Source organism: Lottia gigantea, assembly GCF_000327385.1.
Source record: "Lottia gigantea unplaced genomic scaffold LOTGIsca_100, whole genome shotgun sequence".
NCBI lineage: Eukaryota > Metazoa > Mollusca > Gastropoda > Lottiidae > Lottia > Lottia gigantea.
In genome coordinates, this window is record NW_008706748.1 from 760810 (window position 1) to 782440 (window position 21631).

The 21631-nt window shown below is 35.2% G+C and overlaps 2 protein-coding genes across 2 annotated transcripts; one reads left to right on the top strand and one right to left on the bottom strand.

Moving 5' to 3' along the window:
* Positions 1–4005: 4005 nt before the first annotated feature.
* LOTGIDRAFT_135769 (hypothetical protein) lies at positions 4006–5193 on the top strand (the record flags this gene model as incomplete). Its single annotated transcript, XM_009046378.1, has 1 exon — positions 4006–5193. One exon carries the CDS (start codon positions 4006–4008, stop codon positions 5191–5193), a length of 1188 nt encoding a protein of 395 aa, XP_009044626.1.
* Positions 5194–10792: 5599 nt separating this feature from the next.
* Positions 10793–15626, bottom strand: LOTGIDRAFT_135733 (hypothetical protein; the record flags this gene model as incomplete). The annotated part of the gene is made up of 9 exons (XM_009046379.1): positions 10793–10950; positions 11339–11570; positions 11951–12074; positions 12716–12856; positions 13424–13616; positions 14069–14227; positions 14737–14905; positions 15105–15176; positions 15531–15626. Coding segments are annotated over 9 exons (1344 nt in total), but the record flags the coding sequence as incomplete, so codon positions are not given.
* Positions 15627–21631: the final 6005 nt, after the last annotated feature.

Sequence of the window (21631 nt, forward strand, 5' to 3'; positions counted from 1 at the left end):
TATATACCTAGATCTCATTATTATTGACCATACCTAGCTCTCATTATTTACCATACCCAGCTCTCATTATTTACCATATCTAGCCCTCATTATTTACCATACCTAGCTCTCATTATTTACCATACCTAGCTCTCATTATTTACCATACCTAGCTTTCATTATTAACCATACCTAGCTTTCATTATCTACCATAACTTAGGTCTCATTATTTACTATACGTAGCTCTCATGATTTACCATTCTAGCTCTCATTATTTACCATACCTAGCTTTCATTATTTACCATACCTTAGCTCTCATTATTTATCATACCTAGCTCTCATTATTTATCATTCCTAGCTCTCATTATTTACCATATCTAGCTCTCATTATTTACCATATCTAGCTCTAATTATTTACCATTCCTAGCTCTCATTATTTATCATACCTAGCTCTCATTATTTATCATACCTAGCTCTCATTATTCATCATTCCTAGCTCTCATTATTTACCATTATCTAGCTCTCATTATTTACCATACCCAGCTCTCATTATTTACCATATCTAGCTCATTATTTACCATACCCTGCTCTCATTATTTACCATACCTAGCTCTCATTATTGACCATACCTAGCTCTCATTATTTACCATACCTAGCTCTCATTATTTACCATACCTAGCTCTCATTATTTACCATATCTAGCTCTCATTATTTACCATACCTAGCTCTCATCATTTACCATTCCTAGCTCTCATTATTTACTATACCTAGCTCTCATTATGTACCATATCTAGCCCTCATTATTAACCATACCTAGCTCTCATTATTTACCATACCTAGCTCTCATTATTTACCATACCTAGCTCTCATTATTTACCATTCCTAGCTCTCATTATTTACCATTCCTAGCTCTCATTATTTACCATACCTAGCTTTCATTATTTACCATACCTTAGCTCTCATTATTTACTATACGTAGCTCTCATTATTTACCATACCCAGCTCTCATTATTTACCATACCTAGCTCTCATTATTTACCATTCCTAGCTCTCATTATTTATCATTCCTAGCTCTCATTATTTACCATACCTAGCTTTCATTATTTACCATACCTTAGCTCTCATTATTTACTATACGTAGCTCTCATTATTTACCATACCTAGCTCTCATTATTTACCATATCTAGCTCTCATTATTTACCATATCTAGCCCTCATTATTTACCATTCCTAGCTGTCATTATTTACCATACCTAGCTTTCATTATTTACCATACCTTAGCTCTCATTATTTACTATACGTAGCTCTCATTATTTACCGTATCAAGCTTTCATTATTTACCATACCTAGCTCTCACTATTTATCATTCCTAGCTCTCATTATTTACCATATCTAGCTCTCATTATTTACCATATCTAGCTCTCATTATTTACCATTCCTAGCTCTCATTATTTATCATACCTAGCTCTAATTAATTATCATACCTGGCTCTTATTATTTATCATTCCTAGCTCTCATTATTTACCATTATCTAGCTCTCATTATTTACCATACCTAGCTCTCATCATTTACCATATCTAGGTCTCATTATTTACCATTCCTAGCTCTCATTATTTATCATACCTAGCTCTCATTATTTACCATACCTAGCTCTCTTTATTTACCACACCCAGCTCTCATTGTTTACTATACGTAGCTCTCATTATTTACCATACCCAGCTCTCATTATTTACCACACCCAGCTCTCATTATTTATCATACCTAGCTCTCATTATTTATCATACCTAGCTCTCATTATTTATCATACCTAGCTCTCATTATTTATCATACCCAGCTCTCATTATTTATCATACCTAACTCTCATTATTTATCATACATAGCTCTCATTATTTACCATTATCTAGCTCTCATTATTTACCATACCCAGCTCTCATCATTTATCATATCTAGGTCTCATTATTTACCATTCCTAGCTCTCATTATTTATCATACCTAGCTCTCATTATTTACCATACCCAGCTCTCTTTATTTACCACACCCAGCTCTCATTGTTTACTATACGTAGCTCTCATTATTTACCATACCCAGCTCTCATTATTTACCACACCCAGCTCTCATTATTTATCATACCTAGCTCTCATTATTTATCATACCTAGCTCTCATTATTTATCATACCTAGCTCTCATTATTTATCATACCCAGCTCTCATTATTTATCATACCCAACTCTCATTATTTATCATACCTAGCTCTCATTATTTATCATACATAGCTCTCATTATTTACCATTATCTAGCTCTCATTATTTACCATACCCAGCTCTCATCATTTATCATATCTAGGTCTCATTATTTACCATTCCTAGCTCTCATTATTTATCATACCTAGCTCTCATTATTTACCATACCTAGCTCTCTTTATTTACCACACCCAGCTCTCATTGTTTACTATACGTAGCTCTCATTATTTACCATACCCAGCTCTCATTATTTACCACACCCAGCTCTCATTATTTATCATACCTAGCTCTCATTATTTATCATACCTAGCTCTCATTATTTACCATACCCAGCTCTCATTATTTACCATTCCTAGCTCTCATTATCTATCATACCGAGCTCTCATTATTTATCATACCTAGCTCTCATTAGTTACCTTACCTAGCTCTCACTATTTATCATACCTAGCTCTCATTATTTACCATACCTAGCTCTCATTATTTACCATAACTAGCTCTCATTATTTATCATACCTAGCTCTCATTATTTATCATACCCAGCTCTCATTATTTATCATACCTAGCTCTCATTATCTATCATACCGAGCTCTCATTATTTATCATACCTAGCTCTCATTATTTACCTTACCTAGCTCTCATTATTTATCATACCTAGCTCTCATTATTTACCATACCTAGCTCTCATTATTTATCATAACTAGCTCTCATTATTTATCATACCTAGCTCTCATTATTTATCATACCTAGCTCTCATTATTTATTATACCTAGCTCTCATTATTTATCATACCTAGCTCTCATTATTGACCATACCTATCTCTCATTATTGACCATACCTAGCTCTCATTATTTACTATATCTAGCTCTCATTATATACCATTCTTAGCTTTCATTATTTAAGAATTAAGATAGAACATTTTGATTAGCAATTTAACACACCAAATTCCAGTTTTAGTAAATCAAGTTAAATTTTTATTCCCATTTCGTAAAACGTCGATAGCAATTCAAAATGTTCTAGTTGCAGACTTCAGATCGATCTTGCCAATTCTGTAAGTTACTTACAATATAAAGACCGGTTTAAGTTCCCGTTTATTTTTAAATTCGGCAGAAAATTATCACGAAAAATATACAATTAGATTTGATTCCCTGATCGTCGTAATAAATTTTATTTTTTTCTGATCTGAGGAAATGTTGGATTGAAAAAGGTCATTTGCTATACCGCTTGAAGTGAATTGAATTGAACACCCGAAGTTGTGACAACTTATTAGTAGATAGATAATTATTTGTAAAAGTGATTAATGTGAATGTGAAACTATTATTCTTAGTTACACAATATATATTGATTGGATCTCCAATAACTTGGATTATCAAGTTTGGCTTATTAAAATGAGTACCGCTAGAAGCGTGCGACAGTATCTTTAGTGAAGGCTGGGAAGGATTTTCTATCTAGCGCGGACCTGATGGTGAACACGTTCCAAACTACTTGTTACTTATTTTCATTGATTTAAGGATATTAATTTGGAATGCGGACCTGATAGAGAACACGTCTTGAGGCATGTCATCGATTAAAAAGGATTGTAAAGAAATATTTAATTCGTTCTGATAAAACTACAACTTGTTAATATTCCTTGATTTGTGAATTTAATTTTAAATGCGGACATGATAGTGAACACGTACCAAGCCATTTTATCAATAAAAAGGATTTTTTTCTGTTCTGAACGTACGAAATAATATTGGTAATATTCTAGGGTTTGTTATATTAATTTTGAACGCGGACCTAAAAGTTAGCATGTGGTCAGCAACGTTTGTGTTACTATTTAGCTGTTATGGATTGATGTCAGTAAACTGTGTGTCATGGGAAACGACGAAATCTTTAAAAGAACATTTACTGGGTAATTATTCTAAAGATATTCGCCCAATTCGAAATCAAAGTGATCCGGTGATTGTCAAATGTAATATACAACTTACTGATATTGTCGACTTGGACGAGGTGCATCAAATTTTATCTGTGATTATGATATTTACTTTACGATGGAAAGACGAGTTTTTAGGTTGGAATTCGGACAAGTTTGAAGGTCTATCCTACATTCAGATGGACCAAGAAAAGATTTGGACTCCGCGGATTAATCTACACAGTAATCTTGACGATGCTGACTTATTTGGGGATGTACGATACAGATTAACTGCTCGTCAGAATGGACAAATGACATGGACTCTGTCTAAAAAGATATCTGTGACTTGTTTAATGGATGTAGTGCTTTTCCCTCTTGACACTCAACGCTGTGCATTGGCATTTACGCCGTTACTGTATAGTACTGAGGAAGTGAAATTGGTGAACGTTGAGCAATCCGTTAACACATCTGATCTTAAACCACATGGCGAATGGGTATTTGGGAACAGTTTTTACATCAATTGGGATTACAAATTGGATGAGTTCAATATGTCCGTGTTATACATGACAATGGAGTTTAAACGCCTCCCTTTATTCTTTTTGCAAAACTTTTTAGTTCCGATCATCATTATATCGTTTCTCAACTTGTTAACCTTCTGGTTGCCGGACGGCTCCGGAGAAAAGGCTTCTTTCTCCATCACCGTACTTCTAGCGTTAACTTTCTATCTAACAAGTGTGAGCAGCTATCTGCCTCAAAATTCAAATGAGCCAATTCTGATCACACTGTTCATAAGTTTCTTATTGACTCTGAGTTGTTTAACTGTTCTGGTGTCTCTTATATTAATCAATCGTCACCATAAACATCAAGATATACCACAATCAACCGAAAACAACCATAATGTCTCGATGAAAGAAAATAAGAAACATGGTGGAAAATTGGACAAACTGTGGGGAATTCTACGATGTAGAAACTCGGAACGACGTAAATGTGGCTTCACTATTGACGTATTGTTGTTTTTGATATTTTTCATCATGTGGATCAGCCTGACGGCTTGGTTTTTTGTCCGACTATTTCGGTTACTGTGATTTTGATATATAGAGAGTCCAGCAACAAACAACAGCAAAAGAATAAAGTGTTTAAGATCATTTCACTTTTGGACTATCTTTACAATGTAAATGAAATCAAATAAATAAATAGAGTTTTACTTCTTACTCTTCTGTATTCTGTATATTGGGTTATGAAACAGGCTATGTGCAATAAGGGACATTTTGCCAGGACAGCGGCTTTTGCATACTTTGTCGACTTCAGACTGTCAATGAATCTTTAACGTGTACACTGTACAGCCTGTAGTAAACGGGGCAACAGTTTATTCATATTGCCCAATCCGAACGACGAGACTTTTTTCCATGTCATCCTCTCCTCTCCACCCTCTAAATCACTAACGAAGAAAAGGTTGAAAATGTCGACGGTTTATCTCCACCTATGCCAGGATTAAACCTTGGGCGGTTACAATCTGTAGAATTATTAACTGTCTTGTACCGTATACTGTATATTCCTCAACTAGCAGACTTATATCATAGTAACTGATGATTTATTAGTTTCTGTATGGACTACATGAGATTCAATTATAAAACGATCTTGTTACAAATAACCCTTCACGGGAAAATACATATACATAGAACAAAAAGTTAAGCGCCACTAACTTTAATTCATGCTGGGACGTCGCGTACCTCGTAGATATCCTCCTGTGCAAACTGTAAAAGAGGATATTAGCAATTCTTATTATTACTTTGAGGTTTTGAGATTTTTGAAGAGATTTTAAAGATGTTTTCTAAATGTTTAAAGTGTATCGGGGACATTGAGAGCATTTGCACCTTTACAATTTTCAATCAGATATCTGTGCCTCCTGCAATTCCACCAGAACTAATTGTTTGATGAAATCATTAACCGCGAAGGGCCTTATGTGGTAAAGCATATTTTATGATTAGTGACGTCATAAAACACTGTAGTGGAATTATAGCAAGCACAGACGTTTGATTGAAAATTGGAATGGGTCAAGTTGATGCTATCAGTGTCCCCGATACACATAGAAATACTTTTAACAATCCCTTTAATGTATTTTATTACCTGTTTTCTTCAGACACATCGCTCTATTTCAATCATTTGGGAATGGTCTGATGAATCCGTTATATATCACATCATTTGTATACGGTATTGTTGATATCTATCGAAGCATACACCGTAAACAATCCCATTACGTATGCATCTATACAAATTGACTTGCATTGATGATTCACAGACTTTGTTTTTTTAATGGGTTAACTCCCCTGAGTATGGACATTTAAACAACATAATAGTAGAGATATAATGAGACTTTGTTTTTATAACGAATCTAACAAAGAATTACTTATGTTTATTCAACACAAAGCTGTATTACTATAAGTCCGATATACAATTTTATAAATCAATTATTTTTAATAATGATGCTATACAAATTCTATTCTCCAATCCAAAATATATTTCTTATAAATCTGGGTGTGACATCAGAAGGTTACACTACACATATCCTACCTTAAGTTTTAAAAAAATAATGAAATAAGAAACATTGACTCGTTACAGCAGTCTGCCCAAACCGCAACCCCACTCGTCATATAGACAATATCAAAATCCATATTTGGGATACGATAACGTTGCATATGCGTTGTACGAACAATTTAATATCGATTATATGTCATTGTGCACGAACCATCATCACCTCCCATTGGAAGTTACTTTATATTACATGTTCTATGTCCTGTAAAATCCTTTTAAAGGGAAAGACGCGCCAATTTGATTGCGTTGATTTTAGTGTTGAATATATCTAAATGATCTTCAAAAGTACTAGAAATGTAAGAAAATCGCACAATTCCTTTAAAAATACTTCAAACCAGGAATTGTACTCAGTGTTTCTAAATATGTCTTTTCTATATATAGAGTCGTCATTTTAACATTAAAACGCGGGTAATTCTAGACGCTCATGGATTTGAAGGCTCAAATTTCGACTAAATAATTCTCGTATCTAATACTAAGGTTCGATTGGTCAAAACAATTGCGCAATTGTCCCTTTAAATTTTTATTGAATTTTTATATCTGAATTGTTTCCAAAATCCTTATCAATAGTGGTAACTAAAATCAACGCTTTTCATCAAAGCATTCGCTACAAATAATGTTAAATGATAATAGTACTAACTGTTACTTTAATCTAGCTGAATAATATATATATATATTATACCACTAATTGTTCTCTTATAGAACTCAAAATGTCAGTTACCTCAATGTTACCAAAATTTAATGTTTTGAAGAATAAAATCAGCTATATGTTGACATAGAATCATTAAAAATTGGCTTTTGATTGATTATTGATGATTTTGACATCATACTTCGAATGGTTGCTGACATACAGTAAACTGATTAATCGTATTAGTCCTCTATATCCTTATATTACATAGTTTGATAATGAGTGATGCCAAAAGGCCTCCGAGAAAGTTACGCTAGCGCCCTGCAACATATCACGGTAATGAATGGCCATTTTTTTTTACCGAAACTATGTCAATATGGTCACGTGATCACATGATTCTGGTAATTCAAATATAAGAGGCTGGTCGTTCATGACTTCAAGTGTTTGTAACAATGTCAATGAAAACAAAACATCCGTAAGATATGTATTCAAACTAATCATAAAATGTATCATTGGATAACCAATAGTCACGACATAGCATTAAATATATAAGTGTCAGAATTATCTCCCAAAGTCTTTAAATTTAAGGACTATATTTAGGTCGCAATGTTACTATCACTTGATAAATCACTGCTAAATACCGGATGTAAAGAGTCTCGCACAAGAAGATACAACGGAATTCACCATTCATTACCGAGACAGATTCAGCTTACGGAATTGCCGAATGGAGTGATGCATCTACATTGGTATGCCACGAATTGTCACTTGGGAACATGGGATTAATAGCTTGTGAAGTTATTACATTAGTGTTATAAAATGAAGTTAATGTTAAAGTGCAGTAGTGATTCTTTGATGTCCAGGTTCTAATAATCAACTAAGTGGAAACACCCAGGATATCAATATATTATTTACACGCAATGGCGGAATTATTGGACTCGTAATTAAAGCTGGACCTAAAAGGTGCGACTACTCATTGAAGTTAAATTTTAAAAATATAAAACAAACGATTGAAATATTGATAGTTCAAATTAAGTAATTTTACTGGTTACAACCATGGTGGAACCAACCTTCCGAGCGTTTGAGAAGGTTCTTCCATGAAAATTTTCGAAAAATTGAATTGATTAGGTGCATTTTGACGGATTTTGTATATTTCAAAAACGTAAACAAATAATATTTTTGAATATGTTAAAAAAATAAAGTGGGGGTACCATTGGGGATTCAAATGACCAACACCCACCCCCACTGACGACGCAACTGAGTACAATATCAATATTAACATGAGGCAGTTTTAAAAGAAGATTAGTGGACACCGTGACTGTGGAATAAATATAAATCTATACCGCATTTACAGTTTTTATTTCTTTGGAATGTTAATTTATCCTCAGAAATATTCTCTATAGTAGCTATGGTTATTCAGAAACCTTCTTCCCCTACAACCCCCAGGAAATTTTGAACCGGTACTCAATTTCTTCTAGCTTCAGCCATTAGGTTCTAACGACGCTGTGTATTTCTGATTTTAATTTCGTTTTCTAACTAAATTTTCGTGCCATGTCAGCATGGGTTGGTTTTAAATCCAGCGTTATTAGAGGTTGGGCGGTTGGGATTTAAAACTCACCCTGTCAGCACCGACCACCATAGCTACAACACAGATGATGTTCCTATGAAAAGTACGTACGTCATCAATCTTGATTCTGGGATATCCATTTTTAACGCGGACCTGATAGTAAGCATGTGGTCGGATATGTTTCTGTTTAACTAATTAACTGTTATCAATTGATGCCAATGAACTGTGTGTCACGGAAAGGCGAAAGAACAAAATTGAATAAAAAAAACAATTAATATTTCTTTTAATATCACAAAAATTTTTACCTCACAACAAAATAATAACAACAATAAAACAGGTAAAAGTCGAGCAGAGATATTGGTGCCCATCCTGATCCAAATCAAAACAAAAAACAAGAATAATAATATTATGACGTCACCCCGCAAAGGTCTTATGGGATAGAAGCAAATTTTGCAGAGGTGAAAAATTTAGTTTTAGAGAAATCCCCTTTACAATTCCTTTAACTACCTAATATAAGGTTAACTGCTCGTATTTATGTTTTGAATCGGATCTAGCCTCTAGCATCCAGTCCCTCTCCATGTACATACAGCTCCAGTCTAAGACAGGAATATTTTGTATCGTCAATGATAAAATAGGACCCATATGAGCAGATATCTTTGCTGGACTACAGTTATATCATCAACAACAAACATCCTCGTAAAAAAAAATACAACCAAATTTTTACCACCAAGGATTAATGGGCTTCAAAATATACAAAAACTTCCAGACATTTCCAGACGAAGTGAAACCAAATTCCGTCCATAGCACTATTACTGTACTCATTATAGAAGTCTTATCTCTTGCGATGCACAACTTTCACAGCAGGCAAAGAATCGAGTTCAACTTTCCCGCTCTGCCCTCCTTTGGCTCCGCCACTGCATCATGGATGTCATTGTAGGAATCTTGTCTTTGTACTCACAAATTCAATGGTTTCAATATTCACAAGCACACTATTTAAAGACACGTCGTGACAGTCGAAGTGGAATCGGTTTCTTTGGTCTCTGTGGGACTACAGACTGGTTGAGTCTGCTCTGGAACTGGAGATTTAACAGGGAATTCTAAAGTATCCACTTCTTGATATATCCCAACTTTACCTGTTAACCAAAACGTCTTCATCTTACCCTTTCCCTGAAATGTTAACCAGGAAGATCCGATTTAAAATTTTGAATTGTTGCATTTGGTAGCTCTCGGCAGTTTGCGTAAAGTTGAATTTTGCTCGAATGAGAATGGAACATAACTTTTATTCTTGTATCAGTTAGTCAAGTATGCATTTTATTATAATTTCGATTTTCTTTCATACATAATAATGTAAGTAGTACTAATCAGAGTACTGATGTTTTGACTATCAGAATATCGTGACAAGGTGACTATCTGGATAAAGCCCAGGTAAGTAATAGCCACCATTTAATACCAGTCCAAGAAAAATTTCGTACGGTCCTGTCCAGAGTATTATATGTGTCCTGGCAAGATTTAGTCACCTACCTTAACGTCGACCTCACCACGTGGTTTAGTAAAATAACAACTGTCATGGCGGATTTTCTCTGCCACTGGTGAACTGATATGGACACGTAATGCTAAAAATAGTAACAAGTTCGATAACTTAATAATCAATCATTGACAGGACGTCTCAAGTGAAAGTAAGTAGAATCACTTCCTGATTGGCCATCAGGGGCTTTGTGCAAATATGGAAAACTAGCAACTGATCTTTAACTTGCATAGCATTTAACGCACAAGGCCTCGGGTTATTGTAACTGCAAGTCTTTTTTCAATGTCAGTCCCCTTGACATGCAGTAACGGGGTTGAGAAATCAAAAGGTATCTTCTCGGCCTATGCGGAGATCGTGATAGGAAAGCGACCTAGCGTCTTACTCACTGCTTGCATCTATTAAAATTATAACTGTTCCAACATTACCTTGGCCGGAAGATTCCATTCTGGATGCTGTATTGACGGTATCACCAAATAAACAATATCTAGGCATTGTAGATCCTACAACACCAGCCACGACCGGTCCTGTATGCAGACCTACAATATAACAAGGTGGATACGAAATACAAACAAAAAACAACAAAAAAAAACATCTGCCATGACATACCCTATTTGCAAACCTTAAAGAAATCAAGGTAGGCTAGAAAAACAACCTTCTCCACAAAACCAATCTGTGCGCAGACACACAACAATTCAAAGTGGGTTAGAAATGCAAAAAATAACAACAAAAAACAACACTGTACTGTAAAACTATAGTGCATGTTATAAACAAGATCTCGGTTTCAATTTTATCATTTGCAGACATTACACGTTTCCAGGATATATTTTATACTGAATTACGATCAACTTCCCTAGAGCATATAATGGGACGCTAGCTTTGTTCAAATCAACCTAACCAATCCATTCCTTAATGATCAATACTTACCAATGCGTATTTTGAGCTGAGTTTCAGGCTTATGAGGAATTCTAAAAGAGATCACAACCTTCAGGAGATTAAGGGCCATATCACACATTTCAGTTACATGTTTGTCGCCGTTCCTCTGAGGTAGTCCACTAGCCACCATATAGGCATCACCGATAGTTTCTACCTTATAGACGTCAAAAAGCTGAATGGTCGCATCAAATAGATGGTACAGATTATTTAACAAATCAACAATCTGGAACATAAAATGATGTGTCCTTTCAAATACAAGCCCTAAAGAAAAATAAAGCATGAATGAAACGAGGTGCTCGATAAGGACAGAAGTGGACAGACCACGCCATAAAGAGTGTAAAGAGAAATTTTGTCAGAGTGGCTGCATTAATCTTATCTTCACGATTCACAACGCCCTGGTTCACTATGTTAGTCTCTACACTTTTTCGTTATTTGAGATGATTTTCTGGAAATCGGAATCGATAGTTACTCTATCATGAATAAAATTGTCTTCATGTAAATACATGTTGTTATGTTACTTCATGTTGTAATCCCACAACAGGATAAACAATAATATTAATTATGAAACCATCTCGATGACAAATATACTGAATGTATTCCTACCTCCAAGGGACTACTTTCAGCAGCAATTGATGTAAAACCAACAATATCAGAGAAGTAAATTGTCACAGATTCAAATGCTTCCGCTTGAACTACATTGCCACATTTTAAATCGTCGGCTACAGGTCTGAAACAAATATGGAATGTAATGAAGTGAGTTTTACATCTTACTCTCTGCACCTAATTTAGCTCATGAAAATGTCTGAATCAAAGTAAGTCAAGAAGTTGTAAATGGCAAAGGCTTCGATGAGCCATATACAAACAATTTCTACTTTGGGTTTCAGGTCATACATGTCTTCACTGTTTTAACTGGAGATGAAATAATAACATAACAACTTTGTTTTTAATAGAGGGATTCGAGGATTCATCAATCTAATCTATGTTTCCATTCCAAACCAACTGCCTTCATGAGGGTTTTGTGAATTTAAATTCTAATTGCAAGCCCATATTTGGAAGTAAAGTGCAATCGTTCTGTGTTACCCGTAAATACCGATCTCAATTTTGTTGGGAAAATGTTTCTTAGAAAGATTTAAATATTCAACGCCGATGTGCCCGGATGTATGCACACTAGAGGACACCAATGCTATAGTGCAATATATGATCTCCAAAGGGGAATTTGTTGGACTTGATATAAATAATAAAAAGAAACTTGTAAAAGTGAAGTATATTTCCGGCATTACGATACGGCGTTGGACCCACAACCACAAAACTGCGTCTTAGGAACCCCCATACTCCCCATCTACAAAGCGATTAAAGAACGATACTAACTTTGGTAACATTTTATAAAGCAGAACATCAGTTTTCTTCTTCTCAGCCTCGAGCTGCAGAGTTCTCTCTGTGACCAATTCTTCTAGATTGTTAGAATACTTCTCCATCATCGCCAACATATTATCCATTACGTTAGTTTTCCTGAAAAACGAAATCGAGAAAAATCAAAATCCTTACATGCAAGAAAATTCCTTTCAAAAATTCAACAATCTCCAGTTTACAATTCGATGCCTTTCTGGTCAAAATAAACAGTAAGTCGGTAGTCGTTAGGCATTTACTGTTGAAGCAACTTGGGATTTACTTTTCCATTCCATTTTTCCAAGATGACTGTTCAGATGATTTCTAAGCATTATATCATTCCTTAATCTCCAACATCAGTATATTCAACGTGTGATCTATTCTTGATTCAAATTCGACAATTCAGATTCTGTTTTGAGAACCAGTGACCCAAAACAGGATGGTCTTCTCTTCGGTGGCGGAGCCAAAGGGTGACAGAGCAGTCAAACATCCCCCCCCCCCCCCGCAGCCCCGAAGGCATTTTTTTCGGGCAAAAATCTCATAACTAGGTTAGAACTTCGGAAAACCTCAGATATTTCGCCCCCCTCAGACGTAAACCTGGCTCCGCCACTGTTTAACTGGACGATTCCTTGATCGTGAATGTCTTGTTTATACCCGAGGACTTCTTAATTCAATCTTTTGTTGGAATACCTGTATGGATTGAGCCTAGTTAAGGTTTTTAAAACACGTTTTGCTGTAGGACGTTGTTCCGGCTGTTCCGACCAGCAGGATTTAATGAGAGAAACCAGATGAGATTTCACATGATGTGGTTGCTGCAGATGAAAATCGATTAATGGACGTTTAGGATTGGATTCATCTTTCTTAGCTACTTCATATACAATATCTGAAAATAGATTGACAGTCATAACTGGATTAATCGTAGGTTTTGTGTATACAATATCTGAAATACGTTGATATGTTGGACATGAGTAATCGTAGCTACTTCATATACCATATGTGAAAATACATTGCCATCCATCCATCAATCCCGGTATAGGTCGAGATAATACCTTCGGATTTTTCAACCCAGTTTCCCTTGGCAGTGAAGAAGGTAAGAGGGGCTGACATGGAAAAGCGTCTAGTTAGTTCAGATGGGACAATAAACCGATGCCCCGTGTGCTACAGGCTGTGCCCGTTAAAGATCCCTCAGCAGTTGGAAATCGAAAAAAACGTAGGCTAATGCTGCTGTCCTGGCAGAATTTCTCTCATTGCACCCTGCATGGCATCTTCATTAGCCCCCATGGTGCAGAAAAGTAGAACGTTAAACTCCATTCGTTTCATTTAAATCTATCCTACCTTTGGCTGCAGCATCTCTTTCTTCGGCATAGGGCGAGTTTCTGCACACAATTTCTTTTAAAATAACCCCAAGGGCGTAGATATCACCTTCCTGTGTCCTTGACCTTCTGTTGCCCTCTAACCTCAAGCGTAACAACTCTGGGGCCGTCCAGAATAAAGCTGAAAACATCACATTTTGGTTAAATATAGTTTTCACAGGTAACGATAACAAGCAGGGCCACTTTTTCTTGCAGTGGAAGGCCCTGATTGATTGTATTCAGTATCGTACAATCCAAACAAATCTTCGGCTAACTTCGGTGATACAAGAAAGGAGCCAAATGATGGCTGATGATGTGGCGAAACGGCAGTTATTGCTCATTAAAACAGGAGGGCGCGTACACTACTTTCTGGCCTAGGCCACTGCTTTTATGAGACTACGTTCTCATCACCATGTAACACCACTTTTCGTATATTCTCCTGAAACTCTCACCCCATGTAAAGGCGATAAAGGATATAATTTTGACTTCTTATCGCACGAGGGAAGGTCAGAGACGAATTTACCCTTTCCGTTTGTGCAATGCGATCTGGTCTCAGACACCAAGACTTCTTCTATTCAATCTACACATCTTTCGTCGCAGCTGTGCGTAGACGAAGAGAGACTTGGTTCAATATGATAGAAACTAGCTTACATTCAAATTTTTGGTTATCTGTTTTATTTCGATCTGAAGATTGACCGAATTTTAATCTGGAAATACCATAATCTGTTATTTTACAGATCCATCGACTGTCTATCAAACATTTACTACTTTTTAAATTACCATGAAGTTTTATAGGGGAACTGTGTAGGAAATCTAAACCCTGAGAAAACAATAAAAATATAAATGCTTTTATTTCGAACGTTGTTTTCACAGTTTGAAAATCAGAAATAACAGGTAAAACGAAATACAGACCGAAGAAAGTTTACAACCTAAAGGGAAATAACTTTAGTGCCAGATTTCTAAATTGACGTGAAAAACAATATGAAATATCGTCTTGTTGGATAACTACGACTACATACCGAGCATATATCTACTGCTATAGAGTACTGGAAGATCGGATCCAATTTCATGTCACTGTTCTCTAACACATCCTGCAATACAATTTAAAAACGATAGTCCAGAAATTTCAACAAGTATTAAAACTCGGAAAAAAGTCATATAATTGCAGACAGCTCCCTTTAAATAGTGGCTTTTCTAGGAAATATTAGTTGAGATGCCCAAGCAGGGGCTACAAATTTTCTAAGGGGGCCACAGGCTATTCTTTCACAATGTAAATTGATAAAAATTTGTGTGTGTGTGTGTGTGTGTGTATAAATCTTTATATTAAGGATATTGACAGAGAACAGACCGTTTTCACACAATAAGTTAATAACTATACCTATCATGGATAGATATTTCTATAAAATTCATTATTTTCTACAATTGAATATCATGAGTTACCCTACCTGTAAACTACCTTTATTACAATATTCCCAGATTATATTCACGTGATTAGTTTCTGTACAGACACCAATAAAATTACACATATTATTATGTTTTAGTCGCAGTAACTGAAGAAAGAAGACCAACAAGCATATACATGAAAAAAATACAATGTTATAACTTGGTGACAGTATCTTGTAATTTCAATGAAATAGATAGTAAATAGTTTTATCTTTTTCCCTTCCCTTATAGATAATAGTTACATAGCTCAGTAGCTGGTTGGATTGTCTTCTGCCAGGGTTCAAATTCTTCTGAAGGACAGAAAAAACTGGTCATACAGCCAAAGCTCCCGGGAGACGGCTCTGTCAACCCCTATCCCCTGACATAAGAATGCAAGATGTGCACATTGGAACCTCTTCAGTATAGGTACAGCTCGTCTTTATGACTGAATGAGACAGACTAGAAAAAACGAAACGAAGGGGAGGACTGGAGGCCTTAAACAACAAATATGTAGACTGATATATCTCTTTAATAGAATTGTTAACTTACCACTTGTATATCTTCTAATAAAGCTCGATCAACTTTTAATCTTGGTTTTCTGATTTCCTGTACAGCTACAATATTTTCTTTATACCTCGCCACGATGGTGTAGTAGATAGGACCCAGGGTTATAGAATCTTGGGTACCCAATAAGTTCTGATGGCGCTGACGAAACCCAATCTCACTCTCCGTGTCTGAAGGGAGAGATTCCATACTGCGTTGACCCACTGACGTATCTACATTCTATAATAATTGAAATGAAATAAGATGGTGTATTATACGTTCTGCTATTCTGTATTGTTTATGAAACGAAATGTAGTTTTAAATACAACTGCTCTCTCCTTTATCAGCAGCTTTATATCAAACTTTACTTCGACTTATTGGACTTGAGAAAAGAAGAGATCTGCACGAACTGCTGTTGTATCCTTGACTGGCTGAAGTAATCAAATGGAGGTTAACGTCCTATTTTTCTTCAACTTTACTAGCTAATGAAAATGCCGTTTTGACTGATTAAATTTACCGCCTCGTATGAAGCTATTTGGGTAAAGTGAACAGCGGTTCTTTCTAGCGGCGTAGTTTAAAAACAACGATTTTTAATTGTTCTTAGTATAATATTTCACAGTGTTAAAACATTTACAACAACTTACTAGAGTGGACTTTGCTCTTTTACAAATTTCAAAATCTAAATCTGAATACGTCACTTTCCATTCCATTTTTCTCAGATTCTTTTCTTTTCGCCACCATCTGTAGATCATAAAAACATTGTTCGAACGAAATGTACTTTGGATGTAAGGTCACATAGATCCACCTTTAAACTCTAAATGTATACATATGCAAGCGGCTAGCTAAAAATTGGCCGTTTACTCAAGTCATAGTCAGAATTAAATTCAATTTGGTTTCGTTTAATGTTTTTCACACATTCCACAAATTGAATTCAATTGTATATCGAAAAAGAAAAAAAACGAAAAAAAAGAAGGGGAACGAAAAAAAAAAAAAATAACGACTGGAGGCCTTAATTGTATCCTCTTAATACCAGAATCTTCTTTTTACAGGCATATTTTGAAAGGGTTGGCCGAATCACTACATAATATGTCGAAGACGTACCCTAGGCTATAGAACCCTTGTGGTAATAAAAACAAAATCCATTGAATACTGACCGGTAGAAGATGAAGAATCCGAATATTGAAGCCAACATGATGAGAAGAAAAACACCGAGTATTATATAGGTCAGAGTATCATCTGAAAAACAGAATCCATATACATACAATTATATAGGTCATACAATTATATAGGTCATACAATTATATAGGTCAAAGTATCTTCTGAAAAACATATACAAATAAACTGCTAAAAATCAATGTTTCGTTTCGTAATTTTTCTGCGGTCCACCCCGCCGTCCGAATTGTGATGCAACTCCTGTTCTATGTAATATTGGCTAATCAAATGACTGTTGGTATATGTATTGTTATCTGTTGGCTATTATTTCCTGGTACGTTTTACCATGCCAAATATCTGCCGCTCCTGCAAATTGAAAGCGTGAGTGGGAGAGGGGGGTGAGGGACGTAGAAACGCCGCTGCATGTGTTCCATACATTGTACACAGGCAAAAACGTCTTCTATCGCCTACTGCATGCATATTACTTATTTCTACGCATGCCAACTCTCTGCCTTACCTTGCAGCTTAATGTCTTTTTAATTCCCTTACTCAAGTCCCATACAAAACATTCAAAATATTTCAATAATCAGCAAGTTTTTGACGGTATAGGTTTATTCTTCTTAATGCTTAGCAAAACCTCTATTGTGTCGTGTATGGAAAGCATATCATATACAACTATGATATACCAACTAAAGTTCAAATCCAAGACAAAGCACTTCAAATTCAAGATAACAGTAATCAGCAAGTTTTTGCCGGTATAGGCCTGTTCCTCCCAGTGTTAATTGCTGTACTCCTTTGTATCGAGTGCTGAATGCATATTGACGACATGCCATCTCACAGTCTTAACCTTACCTGGAAGCTCAATCCTTAACTAGTCCCTTCTGAAATTCAATGATGAGACAAAACACTTCAAATTCAAGATAACAATATTCTAACAATACCAGTATAGGTCTATTCTTCTCAATGCTAACTACTATACTTTCTTGTATCGTGTAGTGAATACATATCACATACTATTACGACCTAGCAACTCAGTGATTTAGATCTTACCTGGCAGTCTTCTACCTTTCCTTACTAAAGTTTAATTCACAGACAAAAACACTTCAAGTTTAAAATATTACAATAATCAGCAAGTTTTTGCCGGTATATTCCTGATATATGAAAACAATCTACTGCCATGCTTTGTGAAGGTATTACATTGTTTACATAGTTGCTATGGTAAATCAATATCAAGGTTGTTTATTAAGAATTAAAATATTCCATTGTTTAATGAACATCAGCGAATACTAGATTATCTCCCTTACTTTTATTGATTGAAATTGGCTAAGACCACAATTGATTTTGCATTGCCGAAATTTAGTCCCTGGTATTTTATAGACATCCCATTCTTTCTTTATTTCATATCTATTTTTTTATATATTTTTGCTCTAGATATGGATTTTAATGTCTAACATTGTCATTTCTTGTAGATTGTGGGAAATATAAAGACATATCAATGCGGAAGTGTAGTGTAAAAATATTTGTTAATGATACAGGCGGATGTTTATATCTGGTAGTGGTCTACTTTCAATTTCCCCGAAACCAAAATGTTCATATTCATCATAATTATATTGGAAAATGTGACATAAATATATTAAGCGGAGAGAAATAGAAGGTTTATTAAAGTCGAATTACTTCCCTTTATCTATTGTATATAGGACTCGCTGCAGTAATTTATTTATACGTCCGGTTTTTTTTTAGAAATCCTCTTTCTCTTTCCCATTTGGAGTGCCTATTTTTGACTAAATTTTTGGACTTAAATAGTGGTCAGGCTTTCATTCGACTTATTTAGAAAGTTTTCAACGAGATTTCTAGAAAAAGTTACAGTTGAATTTCGTGATTTAACATTTGAGACAGAAGGCAAATGATTTACTGGAGTGTGTCCATAACATAGAATACACTCAGCGAGGAACTAACGATTCCAAAATCGGACAACAACACTCGCTCACTTTGTTAATACCGTCCCTGATGGATGCACCTTGGAATGAATGAATGAATAAATGAATGAATGAATGAAATAAAAAACATACCGGCAGCACATTTCTCCCCATTGAAGCCACAAAAAGGTTCATCAAGAGGTATTCTCTCATTACTTGTCGAGCCATCACCCCAGATTATTGCGTGATGGGTCTCCGTTTTCTGAAAAAATATAAGAAACGTCTATGAGCTTTGCAAAGTAGAAACGTCTATGATATTTGCAAAATAGAAACGTGCATGAGCTTTGCAAAATAGCCGATTTCTCCGATTAGAAGTGATGCATCACGCCGATGATCTCTTCGCTAGTTTGATTGAATACAAAAATACTTCTCTAGCACATTGACTACAAGCTTGTAGCAAAAGATATCATATATGATCACATAAAAGACGTTTGGGAGTGGTATGGCGAGGTCGAACCTTCATCATATTTTTTTTATATTGGGTGCTACTTTGAGACAGTGTTTGTCCAATTTCAAAACCCATAAAGGTAATAACGTTATGTTATATGTCTTTTCGGACATTATAAACGATGATTGAATACTTACAAGCACGTTAGAATTGCCAACTCGCTGATACTGCAGTGTGGACACAATCCTAAAATATCCCTGTGTTGATAAATCCCACAAAACAAAGCTGGGTGCTCTATCTACATTCTTGTTGATTATAACGTTACCAGTCATACCTGTAAACACCAAGGACAATAACTCCTACAATAGACTATGGATTACGTCCCTTCATTACTTGATCTAAGTCATTACAATAACCCTGACAAACTGGACAAAGCAAAGCTAAATCTTGGACTTTTACACATTCGTAATCTATGTGCAACAATTGTTGTTTATAAGACAAAATGATAAAGTCCTCGCCACTTGATTTTTCTAGAACCTTTACTTAACTATCCAGATAAGTATAATAACAAGTAGTTATCACGATAGGTGTAAAACCATTCAAAAGATTACGTACCATCAAAAGTTATCTCCCTTGATGTGGGTATAATAACGCCTCCGTCTGTAGCGTTACCATACGGCATGGACTGGTTCAAGGCAAGAGCGAATAAATAAACTGCATCGTGCAGGAATGGAGCATATTTATCAGCCTGTAAAAATACAACATAACTATAAACATCCTAGAGAAAATAAAAATATTTTCGAAGTTTCTTGTGGATCCCATGGTAGATTACATCGAACTGGAATAATGACGAAAGATGACTTATTCGAGTTAAAGATATTGCCAAGTCGACTATGATACATCGACGTCCCACCACCGGTTAACAAAGACAATCAGTTAAAGTGTATTCCTACAGGAAAGGGCGACACTTACCACTACTGCCTTGGGCATATCTGTTCTGGAACCAAAAACTCTGTTAGCGGTATGAATAGCCTCCTCGGCTGGTCGTTTGTTTAAATCTACTACGTAGGTTAGAGAAGTCTGAAAATAGAATGTTTGACCAAATTATTATTATTTGACGAGGTACCAACATTTTGGAATCTTCCAATACATTATATTGAATTTTAAAAAATCGACATCCCATTCTATCAGATGTACAGACATACGTTCTTCTCCATTTCTTCTAAATTCTTTAGTTTTATTTCAAAAGCCCTTTTCTACTAAAAACTATAGTTTTATCTCAAAAACTAATTTCTAATAAACCTTTTTTTCGTGCCTTTAATTTGAATCTATCGACTCGACTATCCAGAGATTTCCAATGAAATTTTGCAAAACCTTACAATCAGTATTAAAGGGACAAATTCACCATTTGGAGGCTTGATTTAGGTATTGAATATATGTAATAAGTCTTCAAAAGTACTGGAAATGTAAAAAAAATCCACAAACTACTAAATACGGCTTAGTACCAAGAAATGACGACTAAGAAATGAAGAGTCGTCATTTCAAGTTTCAAACACATAATTCTGGACACACATTGATTTGAAGGCTAAGATTTCGACGATGAGCTGTGAACACTTTTACTGATTACCTTAGCTAAAAAATCTTAAAGTAAAATTGGTCAAACGAATGGCGATTCTGTCCCTTTAATCAGAAATATTCTATAGTCTAAAACGGTCCATTGTAAAAGTTCTGTATCTACGCTGCAACATAACATTTTGTATAATGGCAGTCATTGTATATCGGTACTTTACTCAGATGGTCATGGTCTTTGACAGTTCAACATAGTTCAGTACGTACGATATTAATTCAACATTTCAACAATATGATATTTAAACTGTATATAAATAGCATTTAATACAAAAATAAGTGTCAAAATTATTTAAAATTGCTCTTAAACTATTGACTATATCATTTAACTGTTAATGCTTAAAGGGATAATAAAGAGTTTTTCTAAATATCGGGACACTTATTACATGAATATGCACCATTTCAATTTTCTGTGGTTCCACTTAAAGTGAGTGTTTGA